This window comes from Triturus cristatus, chromosome 5_2 (assembly GCF_964204655.1).
Source record: "Triturus cristatus chromosome 5_2, aTriCri1.1, whole genome shotgun sequence".
Taxonomy (NCBI): Eukaryota; Metazoa; Chordata; class Amphibia; order Caudata; family Salamandridae; genus Triturus; species Triturus cristatus.
In genome coordinates, this window is record NC_140588.1 from 578,782,667 (window position 1) to 578,800,592 (window position 17,926).

At 44.6% G+C, this 17,926-nt stretch overlaps 1 protein-coding gene across 1 annotated transcript in view; it reads left to right on the plus strand.

The window, feature by feature from the left end:
* Positions 1–14,087, plus strand: part of LOC146829024 (uncharacterized) — a 177,953-nt gene extending 163,866 nt beyond the window's left edge. Inside the window, exon 8 of the mRNA XM_085607658.1 lies at positions 10,993–14,087. Coding sequence (XP_085463784.1) covers positions 10,993–11,954 — 962 coding nt within the window. The 3' untranslated portion in view covers positions 11,955–14,087. The remainder of the gene's footprint in view (positions 1–10,992) is intronic.
* The last annotated feature ends 3,839 nt before the right edge of the window (positions 14,088–17,926 follow it).

The following is a 17,926-nucleotide window of genomic DNA, read 5'->3' on the forward strand; positions in this document are numbered from 1 at the left end:
GTCGTAAAAAACAATCTGGATTATCGACATTTGGTCCGTATATTGCCAGTAGTACAGTCTGAGTTTCACCCAAATATCCTTTTAGTATAATAAACCTTCCCTCAGAGTCTATGTGCCAGTGTGTTAGTGTCAAATCAACTCAGCTGCATAACAAAATAGCTACACCTCTTGCGTAATTGGAATAGGTAGAAGAGTGGTATTCCCCCCCATCGTTTGTGTTTCAGTTTATCAGAATCAGCAGGTCATGAGTCTCCTGCAGGAAACATACGTCTTTGTGTTGCCTGACAAGGAAAGCATGCACCAGTCGCGCCTTTCCATGGTTATTGAGTACTCTGACATTTCATGTTAGGAAATTGTATGTTGTCATTGTAGTGAGTAACGATTAGCTGAAAAGGATACACCAGGGACATTATTTGCAGCCGGTGTTCCGATCTGAGTCTGAGGGATAGTAAAGTGCTCACGGATGCGTCACAATCCATGTATTGCGCCCCCGTGATATGTGATGAAGTATGAACCTCTTACTTGCATTAAGAACTTTGGTTTGTGTGCTTCTGCGGTAACCAAGAACAATTTCTCAACAACCCTCCCTCCACCCGCCCACACCAACCCCCCAATTAGGTCGAGTACAGGAACCCACCCTCTGCCCATCCCAACAAGTATAACACTAATCAGTAATAATGTGCTAAGGGAGATTTCCCGGAGGCCATGGAGTTGCCGGCATACAACCCAACCTAGTTGAAGGGTGGCCAAGCCAGCGAAGAGTGAGTAAACAGGGCTCATCCCTCGATGACCTCAGGCTATGTTTGCTGCATAGTACGATTGAAAATTGTGGTCCCCCCTATTTGTTACCTTGCTATTTGCTATATAAGTGGAGCCAATAATCAATAAGAAAAAAAGGTGAGCAGTAACATGGATCAGTCATTATCGCTGAGATTAGCATCTGAAGCGGAGCCATTAGACAAAGTTGTGGAATGACTTGTCAGTGTGCTTCGCAAACTTAAGTGCTGATTTTGCATCTGTGAAGTAATGCGGCATGCCTTCGTGTGTGATTTTCAATTTGGCCGGGTAAAAGAGTGCATACGTCGTGCCAGATTTCTGCAGGAGGCGTTTGGCAGGCCCAAATTCGCATCTAGCCTCCTGAACTGTAGGCGTAAAGTCTGGAAAGAAGGATAAATGGTTGCCTTGGTGTGTGATTGTCCCTTTTTCCCTTGATTTCCGCAGAATCATGTCTCTATCCCTATAATTCAATAAGCAAGCAATAATGGGCCTAGGTGTGGCTCCAACAGCAGGTCTGGGAGCCGAAGTGCGGTGCACTCTCTCCACTATGAACATGGTGGACAAATCCTGGACAAATAGCTTGCACAGAAGGTCTTCGAGAAAGGTTTCCATTTTTGTGATTGCGGTCGTCTCGGGAATGCCAAGACCGCGAATGTTATTTCTTCTTGAGCGCGCTTCAAGGTCTTTGTTCTTTGCTTTAATGACGTCTAAAACTTTCTCCATATGCAGTAAATGTTCTTTGGACTCCACCTGGAAGTCATGAGCATCGGACGCCCTATTTTCGAGCTGATCTAGGCGCATTTCATGAGTGTCTACGCGGCTACGAATTTGTTCAAGTTGGGAAGAGAGTCTTTCGAGTTTGCTGTCTACTGCTTTAAGACTGGTTTTAACATCTAATAGGATACTTCAAATATCCTCTTCTGATTGTTCATTGGTATTACTTGCGGATGATTCCATGTCTTGGGAGTTTTCAGCATCAGTGCTGCGAGTACGCCTTCTATTGTCAAATGTTAGTTTCGTCTGTTTGGTGTCCGCCTTCCCCATTTTTCTGTGAAGGAGGATGAAGTGGGACGTGCAGGCGTGACAGTCGTGGGTTCCTTTGATTGTCAAGTGACCAGCAGCTTGGGTTCAAAGGCAGTTTGAAGTGTCTAGCTTCCGCTTGGCGTGTAAAAATTAGTTGGCGTGGGAGGCTGGTGGTACTAGATGTTGAAGGGTGCGCTTCGACAGTCAGATCTGCGGCAGATGTTCGTGCCCATTATGCGGGAGTGTCGAGAGCATGGGTCATGTCAGTGGGTGTTTGACGTCTAGACCTAGGGGTGCACGGTGCCTTGCAGTCACTCAAATTCCACAGTCCACCTTCAGTAGGAGCTTATTATGGCCCGTAGCGGCGCGGTCCTGCTTAAGAGTTTGTGTGAGAGTGAAAGCAATCAGGCCAGGCAAGGGGTTGTAGTGCTATAAGGGTGCCTCGTTTATCTGCGTGGTCGGGCCTATCGAGCCGGTGAATTGTGGCGTTGCTGTGAATTCTCCCTGGTTGCAGCAGTGGAAAGCAGTGGGCATCGGCACAGGCAAGTGGGCAGGCAGCGCGGGTGAGGGCAAGGATATATGGGCACCGACCTTTACGCAACTTGTAGATCCTCAGTAGCCAAGTAGTTAGATCCTCGCAGTCGGATCAGCTTAGAATAAGGGTGGGCCCCCCAGCGTCCAGCTGCGAGGCAAAGATCAGCGGCCTAGCAGATCAGGCACTCCAGGTCTCAGTGGTGTGGCCTCGCATCCGGGCTGTACCACCGTGCCTCAGCCACGCAGGACCTCCAGCCGATCGCCGAGCGCTTCGCCTCACCTCGGCAACTCGCAGCCGGAGATCCTCAACTTAAAGTCTAGACACCCACTTCTCCGAGGTGTTTGGGCAGATCTGGCGATCTGGGTCTATAGGTGAGCAGGAGGCACGGGCAGTCTATCCGTGTGCTTTGTTACCGCAAGAGTGCACGCCCGCAGCAAGGCCGCAGTTTTATCCCAGTCACGGCCTCAGCGTCTCAGGCAGACCCGGTCCACTCGTGTCTAAATCGCATTATAGGACTCTCGTTTTCGTAGGAAGCGGATCACCAGTTCAAGCTCCTGGTGTTGCATTAGAATGTGGCGAGGGCTCGCTCTGTAGTATCAGGATAAATGCCTGATTATGGGCTTTGCTGGCAGAGCACGCTTAAAGAGCGGCCATCTTGCTGTTCAGCTAGGCCACGCCCCCTTCCCAGTGTATTTTAGGAAAAGTTTAATGAATGGTTTATTCTGTCTAGAGAAACTGTGTTTCGGATTGATTTTCATAAACTCTCTCTCTAACATTGCAGAAATCACAGAATTGTTTATGTTAATGGAAGAGATTGTTTTCATTAATAACTTTTGTATACCTTTATATTTTTTTAGCTGTCAGTGTTTAAGTTTCTTTTATGCAGGGGTTCTCTTTTTACCTCAGTTTGCACTTTTTTGAATTTGCGTGGTACAACTAACATTTAAAGAATCATATATGTAAAATTATATTTATTTTTACTATAAAAAGGTATTGATTGATTTGTTATAAAATGGCTTTTTTTTCCCAGGAAGGGTAAATAAGAGGCTGTAACTCGGGTATCTTTCTGATGTACATGTGTTACTGAACTTGGAAGCTGCAGAGTTATGCCCTTTTGAAGAGCCTGTTGTTTTTACTAGATTTGCTGGTCACCTTTCCTGTTGATTTCTTATCCAGCTACTTTTCAGTGGGGGTCTTGATGTTGTTTAATTGTGGAAGGAGTCCTTTTCCCCCTTTATAAGTTAAGATCTTTTTGGGTATGTTTTGATTTTCCTCACACCTCTTTCCAAGTCAAGTCAAGGCTTTATTTCGACAAAGAGCATGTCTTAAAAAGCAATACATATACACACATTTAAAAAAAAAAAATAAAAGGAGCCAATTCATAGCAAAAAATGCATACAATTCATAATATGAAGGCGCCAATAAATTACATAAAAGATACATTGTAAAACCGGAATTAAACAAGATACAAAAGCCTATTTGATCTGATCAGCCATGCCCAGCTTAAAAACTTTGCCAAGCCACAGGCAAAAAGGGGCCGCGAGTCCGTTTGCAAAATTCGCAAGGCCTCCCTATGGTGTCTGGTGCATAACTCTCTACAAAGGGGTTTCAACCACCTACGACGTGAAGCTTCATAAGCAGGGCATTCGAATAGGAGGTGGGGAACTGACTCTATCCTTGTCATACAATGCGGACAAAAAGGAATCGTCTGGGCCGGGGCCTTCCACCTAGCGGTTAGTTCACCCACAGGAAGTGTTCCTTCTCTAAATTTAAAATACAATGCCCTGTCTCTGGGTTTTGATATAATATCAAGGTAGGGCTCGCAAAATGGGACCTCCTTCACTAAAAGAAATTCAGCAGCGGACCTACATTGTTTGAGATTAGTGTTTCGCCCATCTAACACCCATCTCCAGTACAGTTTTTTCAAAACAGACTTGGGGGGGCAGTCCTTAACTGCCAAGCTTCTTCTAGACCCAATTCTACCAGTAGTCGCTTGACTTCCCTCAGCTAGCTTATTTTAGGCCAACCAGGCATCGATAGGACCTCTTTCAAACCATCTGCGTAGCTGGCCAGTTCAGGGACTCTCCAAATGCGAGCCCAAAGAAGGAGAGGACGCAACCTTGCCTGATCACTAATAGGACAACTGCCCATGTCAAGCAGTAATGGTAAGGTTGGAGTGCTGTATGGAAGCCCCATTATGTCCTTAAGAAATTTATTTTCTGAACAAGACAACTGGTCCACATTCTGCGCGCCCCAAAGTTCCGCCCCATAAAGCGCCGCACTCACGCCTCTTGCCCTATAAATATCAAGTACTGGAGCAATTGGTTTAAGGGAGGAGGCCCGTTGTTCTTTTAGTAGTGCCCCCGCCACCCTCTTATGGCTCAACAGCATCTTGTGAAGGTGGCAATTCCATCTCATGGTGTCACAGAGGCGAATTCCTAAATAATCAAATTCTTTGACCCTTTCTAGGGGGACTGATTTTAGTGTGGGTGGCCTACCAGTCATCTTTGGGGGATTCAGGACCAAATACTTGGTCTTTCCAGTATTAACTTCCAATCCCCTCAAATCACAGAAAGACTGGAAGCTAGTTAAAAGTCTCTGTAGCCCTGCCGGGGTCTTGGAAATCAGGAGGGTATCGTCTGCAAACAGAAGGGTGGGTACCCTCCTGCCTGCCAACGATGGGGCATCTGAAGGGATCTGTAAAAGGTGGTCCACCACTCCATTAACATACAATGAAAACAGAGTGGGGCTAAAAAACATCCCTGACGGACACCTCTGTTTACAGGTATTCGTGATGTCTTTTGACCCTGGTTTCCCCACCTGATCTGCAACTTGATTAACAGGGACAATAAATATGGGGGCAAACCCAGCCCATATAACACCCTCCAGAGGTAACTACGGGGGACCAGGTCAAAGGCAGTCCGCAAATCTATAAATGCAAGATACAGACTGCCTATGCCCAGTACAACCACTTTCCAATAGAGCATCATCAACCGGAATGTTTGCTCAATGGTCCCAGTACCTGTTCTAAAACCTGCCTGGAAATCGGACAGGATACCCTTCTCCTCTGCCCACTGCAAGACCCTCCCCAGGACCACCTTTCCTGCCACCTTCTGTGAGGAGTCTAATAAACTTATAGGGCGATAATTTGCTGGGTCGTCCCGACACCCTTTCTTGAAAATCGGGACGACCTCAGCACCCCTCCAGGATTCTGGAAGAGCTGCGTCTGCAATACTAGCATTTAATAATGAGGCAATAAGTTTCCCCCATTCTATCGGGTTGAGGCATAACAGGTCCCCTGGTAGGCCATCCGGCCCCGCAGCTTTGTTGGGGACTAGACACTTAATTGCGTCCACCACTTCCTTAACCGTAAACAAAGAGTCTATACTCAGCTCAAGGTGGTCTAAAAAAGGGGCGTCTTCCCCGTTACCCGTTACCACATTATATAGATGGGAAAAGTGGTCAAACCACACGGCCTCAGGGATATTACATGTTATAAGTGAGTCCACTGGTTTGTCTCTAGCCCTAATCAGTTCCCAAAAGCCCTTCGAGTCCCTAGCGGAGCTTGCCAGTTTCAGATCACACCAAAACTGGTTATCCCACTCTAGCTTTGCCCTAGAGATGGCACCTCTATAACTTTTCCTAGCATTACTAATCAAACCACCGTCCTTAAGTTTAACTGCATTAATTAGGTCCCTTTTGGCGTTGCGACAGGCAGGCGAATACCAACCAGGATTGCCCTTAGGGCGACATCTGTTGTTGGCCCTAGTGCTTGCATTGCGAACTGAAAAGAGATCGCCTGGGGCTTTAGTAGTTTGGACAAACAACGTGGAGATCTCGTGGGCGCTAATTGTGGCAAGGTCGAAACTGGACAGGACGTTTGCCATGATTGATCTTACTTCCAGCATCTTGTCCTCGTTGCCAACAATATTCCTCCATTTTAGCCGTCTCCCACAATTTGAAGGACATACTTCGCGTGTTGACTTCCAATCATGTGGAATTTGTTCATTAGTCCCTGCCGTCCACAAAGGGGACAATGACAAGGACAGGGGATTGTGGTCACTATCAGTAGAGGGGAGAACCACCATATCCAACAAGTGACCCCAAAGTTTATAGTTCAAGAGGATATAATCCATTCTAGAGGATTGACCTACCCTTTTGAACGTATGTGCCCCGCAAGAATCTGACTTTGTCCTGCCATTTACAGCCCTTACTCCATCTTCCAAGGAGCGGGCATTAAGATCAATGGCGCTTTGAGTCCATCTCTTAATTGGTGATACTGAGAGATGGGGGATGCCTCTCCTAGCGTCATCCTCCTGGGTACCCAGTATATCTTCCGCTGCTAGGAGTTCGAAGGTACAGTTAAAATCCCCAGCGAGCATGACAAACGAGTCCGCACCACAAGATCTAAGCTCGTCTTCAACCCCCGTAAGGGACAATGTCGGCATACTACCCCTAGTACCTCTAACATAAATGTTAAGAATTTCAAGCACCCTCCCCCCACGTGACCCTCTAACTGTTAGTCTCTGCAAGTCCAAGGACTTAGTATCTATGCACCGAATGGAATAGCCCAAGGAGATGTTTACCCAGATTAGTAGGCCACCTGAGGGGCGACCTCTCCCTCCGGGCGATAGAATAGCCGGTACAAAGTAACTAGTATAGCCAACTTCGTGTCGGGGCTCCAAGCACCAGGTTTCCTGGAACATACATATCCCAAATGATTCAATAAATGAGTTCCATTCGGGTATGTCGATGTTACGTGCCAAACCAGCTATGTTCCAGCTGACAACCTTCAAGGCCCTGTTGCCATCTACGGCCTGCCCCGGTGAAGGCCCTTTTACAAAAGAGCTATCCAGAGGGACAGAGTTAGATGTCACTCCTGTAACTAGGCTCTCCCCGCTAGGGACCACCAAGATGGGCGTAGCAGGCTCAAGATGTTCAGTACGCTCCCATTCTGAAAGGCCAACATTAGTGACAGGAGGTGAAAGATGGTAAGTAAATGGCCTCACTACTTCCAATCTTGTGGCTAGACTACCGCAATCGTCCTCCCCAAGCACTGCGATTGGCTTCACTGTTGAATGGCAAACAGCGTGTCAGTAGCCATGCCATGGCCAATTGGGCGGTGGACATGGATTTTTACAAAACAGGCTAAATTGTGACAGGTTTTGGTGGGCTAGCCTACCGGCCCATCCCTCCCAAATGGGGGTTTTGACTGGCTTAGAAAGGTTTTTCGGGGATTAAAGTAGCTTAGGTCATATACGCCAATACCTCCGCTACCTCCAATTAAGCTGCCCTCTCTAGTGGAAAAACTACACACATAGCTGGCAACCCTAGGATCATCAAAGTTAATTATAATACAATCCCCCCTTATATCTTTCGGCCTAGTGCCAATCCAGCTGACCCTCCTTACATGGATGACCCGGCCACCCATTGAACTAGGCAAGGGTCTATTTTCCTTTAGCCAGAAAACGGTTTTGTTCTTAAGTTCGGCATAAGTCTCATATTTACCTGGCTTAAGGACTGGCACCCCAGTAAGAACTGCCACAAAAGGCTGGGAGTCAGGGGGTAAATTGACAGTAAGGGCCGATCCTGCGTCAGAATCCATTCCTGACAGTAGGGTAGGGACTATCATCGGATTGTCTATACTAGCGTTATTCGTCTCAGGGCCATTACTATTTTCAGAATTCTTTGAATTGGCTGGACAACTGCTACCAGAGTCCTTTGGCCGTGCGGTCCTTTTAGGAGGGATGGTACTAGCCTTAGGTGTCTTGGGTCGCACTATGCCATCCGTTTTGGCCAACCCTGACTTCCGGGCAGCCCCAGAGGAAGCCACAGGATGTACAACAGGGGCATTTGTCACGACCACCCCGGGTACTAGTGCGGCTACAGTGGTGGGGCTTTGTGGGGATGTAAGTGTCGCCCGCGGTACAGATTTTCCCCCTAGACCATCTTCCTTAATTCTTGAATGTAGTTCAATAAGGGATTTTATTGAGAAAAAATTGTCCAGGGTTACCTGTTCAAACCTATCGAACCGCTCTGTGAGCCCCTTAACTCTCTCCAGGACCGGAACCAATAATGAATTCATCATTTTCTCTAAGTTGGCAATGGAGAGAGATTCGTAAGATGGAGCCTCAACAGAACCAGCCGTCAGGTCAACACAGGTATTCTCTACTATAACACCTTGGGGTTCCTCCCCCTTCTCCCCCTGGGGGCTACTAACACCCTGCCCTACTCTCTTATGGGACCCTCCCCCCCCCTAGCACCTGACCTCCTAGGCTTCTTATAGGGTTTGGCATGACTTCCTTTGCGTGGGCTAGCAGTTCTTTTTCTTTTGCTAAGGGCTGGATTGTTTACTGCCAGCCATACCAATACTGGCTGAGGGAGGGAAATCCCATTGCTGGAAGGAATAACAGGAGGGAGCATGGGGACTAGGGTCTCACCAGAGAGTTGGTCTGATGCAGCATTAACATCGTTAAGCTGTACTATAGCTGTTTAATTCTCCAGCCTGTCCAAACTGGCCCTTAGGGCTGCAACCCGTGGGTGATCTAAAGGGGGCGAAGCAGCCACCAAGGGATCAAGTGGACGTACTGGGGATGGCACTAGAGCCAGCGAACCCAGCGATGACCGCTTGTCAGCAAGATGTTCCCGAGAAAGACGCCGCTCTGTCATGGAGATTTCCTTCTCGATAACTGTGACAACACGGGTAATAAACTGGTCCATGGTACCCGTTACAGAACCAGGGCCTCCCCCACCATCCCCTCTCAAACTCTTACCCGAGCGGGTAGACATTAGCTTGACCACTCTAAGCAGTATGTATGAAATGTGCCCATAGTAAGAACCTTCTAGCTAGAAAACAACAGAGCACGGTAAATCACTAACTGAACATACAACCGCAGACAACTTATCAAGGGGGTAGCCCAGCCCAGCCTTGGCCAGCCCCGGACGGCCACAGACGGCCCGCCCTTTGCCCGGGCTTAGCCCGGCGTCGCCAGCGCGCGTCCCGCTACGCGGAGGGAGCCTGTTCGAATTTAGCGCCTCCGGGCGCGCAAGTGGGTGTGTAAGGGGGCGGTGACACTGCCAGGGATTGTGGGAGTTGGAGTCTGCTCCCTCCACACAGCAACCGCAAAGGACTCCTGTAGCGGCGGCGGGAGGGAGCGGCAAGCTCAAGCACTGGCGTTCACCCCACACGTCCTGCCAACAACCCAAGTGTCTCTGCAAATGTCCCAGGTCAGCAAAATACACTCGTTCTGAGAAATGAGGCACCTCTTTCCTTCATGGGGACATTTCACTAATAAAGCACTTTAATGACTCTAAGGAGTCATGTTGCAAAATGACCCCTTTTTCGGTGATCAGCCCCAGTTTTTAATTTTTTATGCGACTCACCTTATGGCAATCTTGAACTCTTACAATTGGATAGTGCGATCCAGTGTCCAGTATATGTCCTCTGACCCCTGCACCATGTCGAAACCGTCTTAAAACCTGATTGGCACATTTAAGTTTCTTATAAGGACCAGAGTATATTGTGCAAAAATACACCCCTGGCAGGGTAGGTAAATGTCACAAACAGTTTGCACACAATGCCAACTCAGGTTGACCAAACTGAGGTGGCATGTTGTGCAAAATAATGATGGACTGAGATGTGGGCTGTGTAATTACCAGAAGCTCCAAGTTTGCTAGTTATGCCCAGATGTAGGTCCTGTATTCCCTGTGCCAGTTGAACCAAGATGTGAAAGTGACTGACGAGCCCCAATCAAGGTGAAACCAATCTTGGATTGCTTAAGTTCTGGTTTGGGGAGGGTCTGGCAGTTCAGACTGGACTATTACCGTTGGAGCAGGGTCAATACTGATTTGCCCATGGCTGGGTTCATACTGCAGTAGCATGGTGTACAAAATAACGATGGACTGGGATGCGGCCCCAAGTAATTTCCAGTGGTTGGGATTAATTCAAGAATTCCATCCATCACTTTTTTGTATACGTCAGAAATATTACTAGTATTCTTTTGAATTCCAGGTACACTCTTCACTTCAAACATAGCTTCTTTTAGGTGATTCAGTTTGCAGTTCCACGATATACTGGTGTATTTATTCATTCAAGATCAACCCTTAAAGTCAGGAAATCAGTCCATGTTTTATTACGTTTTCTATATCTATAAAGAGCACTATTCTCAAACTTATTTCTAGCAGTGGAAGTATGACTGATAGTAGCTGATAATGCCTCTATTTTAGAAAGAGGTAGGTTTTCTTAGGACTAGCAAGTGGCTCTGCTGTTGCAGGTTTATATTAACTTCCAGAGCATGTGTGCCAAATATCAAAGGAGCAGGTGTCAAAAATAGCTTCAACCCAAAAGAAACAACATTTTTTGTTGACATTAGAACACAGAAAACAACAGCAGGTGAGTACTTCCAAGGGCTTTATAATCTCCATAATTCCCAATCCACTTTTAACATTACAGATTCTATTTAGTGGCAGCCTTAATCCTCCTTACATTTGTACACATTCAAAGTTATTTTTTAAATTTGCAAGGCATTGCTAAATATTGTACCATGAAATACGCGGTCTATGAGGAACATAAATAAAAAGATAATAATGAAATGTTTTAACTTATTACAGATACAATGTGAATCACTAATGACTGTAACTCTCAATTTAATTCCCAGGTAATGGGCCAGTGAGCCAAGAGATGAAGACACAGATCCCTTCCAAAGGCCCTGTGAGAGGGAATCTTCCTAGGACCTTATCAGGAGAGATCAGTGAAATTGACTCTCAAAGAGCCGCAGAAAGGTTCCTACGTGAAAGCCTTCACAATTCCAACATGAACAAGAAGAGCTCGTCAGACCTTCGAGGGCATACATTCAGCGAATGCAAGACAAGTTTCAATAAAATTATGGGTCCAGTTGTTCAATTAAATAACAACGAAGCCCAAATACCAGACAGCTATACAGTCAGTGAGGAAAGTTGCCTGAGCAGATTGCTTCCGGACGAAAGAACTTATTTGGAAGAGAGCTTTGTCCAGTGTCTTGAATGTGGGCAAAGCTTTCAGAACCCCAAACATCTCAGTGATCACCAGAAAACCCATGCAGTGACCACGCCATGCACATGTACTCAGTGTGGTAAGCAGTTCATGAAAAATTCACTTCTAATTATACACCAACGAACTCACTCTGGAGAACGTCCATTCCAGTGCACAGAATGTGAGAAGACCTTTGGTAACCAATCAAACCTTATTAAACATCAGATAACTCACTCCTGGGTACGTCCTTACAAATGTACTGAATGTACAAAGAGCTTTCGCTATAACTCTCACCTCAAGCTGCACCTCAGAACACACACAGGAGAAAGACCATACCAGTGCAAGGAATGCTTCAAAAGCTTCAGCGACAACTCAAATCTGGTTCGACACCGTCGAACCCACACGGGGGAGAAACCATACATGTGTGCTGAATGTGGGAAAAGCTTCCGTCAAAGCTCAGATCTAAACCAGCACAAAAGAACCCATACAGGGGAGAGGCCATACCAGTGTATGAGGTGTGATAAAACTTTCCCCCACCGCTCCAATCTCAGTCTACATGAAAAAACCCACAGAGAAGGCTGCTCTATTATGAAAGTGATCATTGACTGAAAGCACAAATTTCATATTATCATCACACTAGTAATTGTAACCAGTGATTGTAACAACATTGTGTCAGAAGGGCATGTTGAGTGGATTTGTGGCTGGAAACAACTTTGCACTTAAAACATCTTTCTAATGTGTTCCTTCCTGTGGAAGTAATTTTTTCCCCCAAAGAACATTTTAGTAAAGTCAAAGCATTCACGTCCCATGAAAACGAATTTCGGTCCTGGGATGATTTACTGTACAGAGGTATCTTTTCATTGCAACTGATTTGTTTCTGATATTCAACCTCTCTTTCATAAAGGAAAAACAAACTTTAATCCTATTTGTAGCAAGCCCTCCTCCTCTGACAGTTATACTTTTAGCAGATTTTTCATATGTCTAATCTGACCATTAAGACACTCACCACAAGCACACATATAAAATAATTTTTTTTTAAATTGACAGCTACTTTTTATTTATTATGGGGTTTTTTAATCTCTGAGAAATGAGTCCATTATCTGAAAAATATATGTTGGAAAAATCTCCCGCACAATATAGATGTGATAAAAGGTTTTTCCTTTTATTTTTCTTGAGTCTTGAAGATGTTTACAGTGTCCTGAACAGAGACTTTGTAGAAGAGGACAATTCTCAGAAGCCACACAGCGAATGGGTGAGTTTTCCCACACAACTACAGGAAAAGCTGCTCTTTCCAGACTGATCTGTTATCACATTCCACGTACCTTTCCTAACAGCGATACACGAATACTAATATGCATACCATTAGACTATCGCATAAACACTCAGGTATGGAGATCCATTAGAGGCAGAGTTCTAAAAAAACACTTTTCCAATTCAATTGCATTATACTTTGATAATATACGTGCAGTACAATGAGCCGTATAAGTGTGTTTTTTTCATCTTAAAGAGTTCAGTGCCCCACTTGGAAATGAAACCCTGTTCTATGAATATTGACTAGCTTAGATTATTGTGCTCCGTTTAAAATTTTTGTTTTTTCAAACCTACCTGAAAGACAGTCCAAATAAATTATTGCTTTAGTAAGTACACATAACATCTTTATTTTATCAAGTCTAAATATTTTGTATAGTGGCTCAAAAAACTAGAAAACATGCACATTTCAAACGCTATACAGGTTAGGATAAAAGCATAAAAAGTAAAAAATATTTAAATACAACATTGTTTTATGTTATGGAAACTGTCTTCTTCATCTGATAACTAACTTTACCTCATTGTAAATAAGTATACATCTTTATTTATAATGATTCTTAATTCTTTTTACCCCTTTTATGTATTCCATTTGAGATTTCTCCCAAAAACCAAGAGCAATGCCTTTTTTTGGAGATGTTATTTTGCAATACACTATTGAAAAGCATGTTTTGGTCCTTGCCCTGGGCCTCAGGTGATGCACACAAGTGATCTTTTAGTTCTCTCCGTAAGCAGCTGGACAAGGGAGCTCTGTCTTGGAATGTAGATAAATTCTAGACAAACTTACTGGTCAAGGGGAACAGCATTAATTATCTGAGCTGACCAATCAGCTCTCCTGCAGTGTTCAAGTTCTGGAAAGTTCATTGGCCACTGCATTCTCAGCCCAGGAAGCAGCCTTTACAATACTGTCTTTAACAAGCAAAGCCTTTACCACATAGGTACGTTTTTGTGGCAAAAACGCATGGTATATACATATGTATATCCCACCATGCAATTACATCTTAGGAAGTGACATATTGGTTACACACATTTTTGGAACCCTTATAAGTAAGAAACTCCTAACACAGCTTAGATATACAGATACCTGACCATTAAGACAACCCATGGTTGTGGTGTGAAAACTATTGATAATTAAATAATTATTACCACAGCCTGACACTTCTACTGCCACCAGTCTGAAAGGACTCCCAGCAGCTGAGTTATAAAGAGCTGAGTTACCCTGCTCATAGTTTAAAGACAAACTCTGCCAGAGGGTATCAAACATAAGCCTTCATTACCTGCTGTAGCTGATATCACCTTGTCACAAACCTGTGAACACAGAAGTTGGAGCCTGCTCTGTTGAAACAGGAAGTCAGTCCGAGGGGAGGAGCCATGGACCTCCGCTGAGGGTCAGGCACAGGAAGAAAGCGACGAGCGGCCAGTGTTATGGGGAGAAGGAAGAGAGAACGGAGTAAGGCGTCGCGGGAAGCCGGAAGAAGTGGCTGCTTGGAAGACGGATCCCAAAGAATCCAAACAGCCAAAGAAGGGACTCCAAGAAGAGTGGAGAGGTGTGGCTCACTGGTTAGAGGCGGCAGATCCGTAAGCAGAGAATCGGCCAGGGACCAGGGTTCAATTCCCAACGCGGCAGGGTCGTGGACCAGGGTCAAAACGGACTCGATAATTCTCGCCTCGGTACCTACTCTAACCAGGAACACACTCGGCAACTCTGGGCATTAAGCTTGCCTCATCTCTACAACGGCCCCCCACAGACGCCAGGGATGCCTGGTTTCACCTTGGAGATACCCAGAAAGGGACCATCTCACAGGGAAAACCAGGACGGGTTCCCCAGCGGTCTTCAGCGCCAGGATACTCCATGGAGTCACAGTGCGCTTTACAAGTACACCCACATTTACATTTACATTTAAAATTGTAGGATAATTCCATCGACCTGTAGAGCTGCTTTCCTACAACCACTTCACAAACACAGTTCAGTTTTAGACCCCAAAATAATTTGTCTAATTGATTTTTCGGATTCTGAAGGCAAATTTCTTTCCAAATTACTTCTTGATAAACTTTGCTGCTTGTTTTCTGAAACAAATTGCTCAAGTTTGCCTGTACTGGGTTTTGGCTAATCGTTCCACAATAGATAACATTCTGGCCATGAATATGTTTCCAACAAAAGCTGTTGGAAAACTAGCAATACGTTTTTTATATGGCAAGGCAAAGAGCTTTACCCAAAAGTTTACACCACCCACAGGTTAAAACGGATGTCTTCTGGCACACACGTTATTTTGGTAAATGGCTGTTACCTTCGAGTCTTGATCAACCAGATGTTCTGTACCTGAAGTGGGAAGATATTGGGGTCAGCCACATTGCATATGCAAATGAGCTTGTTATTTGATCCATGACACAGGTAGACTTACAAAAGCAATTTATCCAACTGTATGAATATAAAGCCTGAAGATAGATACACCCAAAACTAAGATTATGTATTTTGGCTGTCTGAAACCTGCTTTTAATTTGTCAATCAACTCTTCTGCAATTGAATATGATACTAGCTATCCATACTTAGGTGTTCTTATCAATCCTACAATAAATTGGAACATTCACTTTGACAAACAAGGTTCTAGGAGTATGGATGTTTTTAACATAATCAATTGCTTATGCATTAAATATAGAGGGTATACACTACGTCTGGCTAGCACAGTTGTCACATGTAAATTATAATCACCATATTGGTATATGCTTCCTTTTTTTCCTTTAAAGAAAGTTTTAAGCTGGATACTTAGTTAATGCAATGGATTCGCTCCTTATTGAACTTGACATACGTCACTCCTCACTAATGGGTATGTCTTTACTGGGCGTCTTTTCATTGGTATCACTACATATAATTCAGTTGACCAATGTTTGTTGTAGTTACATCAGAGCTGATAAAGACCCCTTGAAAGCTCTGATACTCAAAGAAGCATTTTTAGGGAATTCCACTAGCCAAGCACTTTTGGCAAACTAGGTGGCATATGAACTAGCGTCACCACAGCATCATTTTCTTTTACGCAGCGGCAGTGCAATCAGTGCCTCACACTGCTCCATATTTACAAACGAATATATTGGGTCAGTTTGTAGAGACCTGCGTCACATTCTATCTGCACCAAGTATAATGTATGCAGGGTAGGCGTTCCCATGTTAAAAGCCAAGTAGAACTGACCCAGTGAAATTTGCAACTTTTCACAGCGTCCCGCTACAACTTGACTGCGTCGAAATCCCTACACCTTCTCAAACCAGGCGTAAGGATTGACGCAGGGCTTTTAACATGGGACTCACCTCTGTGTTCTGACGCCTTGCTGGGGGGTTGTGTCAGTCTTACGACCAACTCCAGCACTGCGTCACTTTAGAATCAAAAGATGCATCAGAATTTCTTCAATAACTTTACCATTTGGTCGAGTAAGTAATAGCTCCATTTGACAAAGTTTTTAAAACGTACAATTTTATATCTGTCAAGGCATGATTATATCCTTTTTGTATGGTTGACTATTTTAATATACAGTTTCATAATGTATGAATACTAGTTTGTGTGAGTACCATATTGACGCCTTAGTTCGTTTGATTGAAGCTCATTTCAGAATAAAAGGGCACTTAGTTTTCGACAGAGAAATGTGCGAATTGATTAAAGTAGCAAGTGTCCTATGTTTGCAACATTGTAGGCTGAAGGAGGAGGACACCCTATATTATGCCATTAATAACATAGCCTGAAAAACAGCAAAACTTGTTGGTGATTAGTAATATTTATTTTTGATCTCTCTGGTTAGAAGGGCCAGGGCTGAGAAAAAGCCTGTAGTGAGTACTTTGATGAAGGAGTGCTTATCTGGGGAAGATGCATACTCTATTCACAAACCAGCTAGGAAGAGTTTTAAATAAACAGTAACTTCTGGCAGGTTGCAAACTATTACAGAGCATATTAATGAATTACAGTACACATTCACTGCCCTAAATGGATTTCCAAGTATGCCATAACAGATGGGCTGAATGGCAAGACCCATTGAGTTGAGGGCAAACACTTCTAAAGCTGCAAACTGATGCTGAACAAGATGTTTTAAGTAACTAATTTCAGAAACTGGTAAAACAGTACCCAGTTGATAATTGTATTATACACACACAGGTGAAAGTGGCAGTTGTGATGCATTTTAACAGAAGCTTAACTATGAAATTCAGTTGCATTTAGTCCTGGTGTGAAATCCACACTACCCACTATTGGGTTGAGGGCAGAAGGAAATAAGGTCAGGCCCCTTTGCGTACTTACCCAGGCTCCGAGAAAGGATTTAGTAATGGGTGATGACTAACAATTGCGGGGTCTAGAGTATTTAGGGAGACGAGGAATCTTTGAAAAGTGTTGCCCTATCCATGAAAAAGCCAATGCTTTTCTGATTCCTCTCATGACCTTTCAAGAATAAACCAAAGTTGTGCTGCTTGATAGTAATATACGAAACATGGTACTCCAAAGCCCTTCCTTTCGGAGATCTATAACTTAGTTCCTCTCACATGCGAGGCCGACTGTTTGCCCAGACAAAGTGATTGATAGTATGCTGTAAAAGCTAAAGCATACCCCTGGGTGGTTCTTCTGGGAGAGCTTGGAATAAAAAAAGAATCTTGGGCGGCACAGTCCTCTTAAGTGCCGGCACGCGTCCTAGCTAGGAGAGGTTGTAGGAGCTCCATTTCGCTGGGTCCGTTTTTATCTGCTCATTTAAAAGAGCACAGTTAAGGGTCGTAGTGGCTTGTCCCAAATATGGCAACTGTATGCCCCAATAAGGGATAGACTCCTCTACCCGTTGCAAAGGATATTTGGTAGAAAGAGCCAATTGAGTGGCTGAGGTAAGAGAGAGATTTAATGCCTGGGATTTGTGTGCATTTATCTGAAGACCGGCTGCTTGTCCGAAGGTCTCTAGCGCTTCAAGAAAAGTGGGTAGGGAGCTAGTAGGATGTTCCAAAGCAACCAAGACCTCATCAGCATATAAGCTTAGAAGATGTTCCTCCCACCCAAAATGTACACCGTGTATGTGCAGATTATCTCTAGTTCGCTGGGCTAGGGGCTCCATGTACATCACAAAAAGTATGGGCGAGAGAGGGCAACCCAGGTAGTGCTTCTAAAGATGGTAAATGGCATAGATGTATGGCCGTTAACTCTAACCATAGCCATGAGGGAGCCATAATTACTAAGGATCCAGGAGATAAACCATGTACCCAGTCCAAAATGACAGAGCATTTCTTTCATGTAAGAATAATGTATTTGGTCAAACACTTTC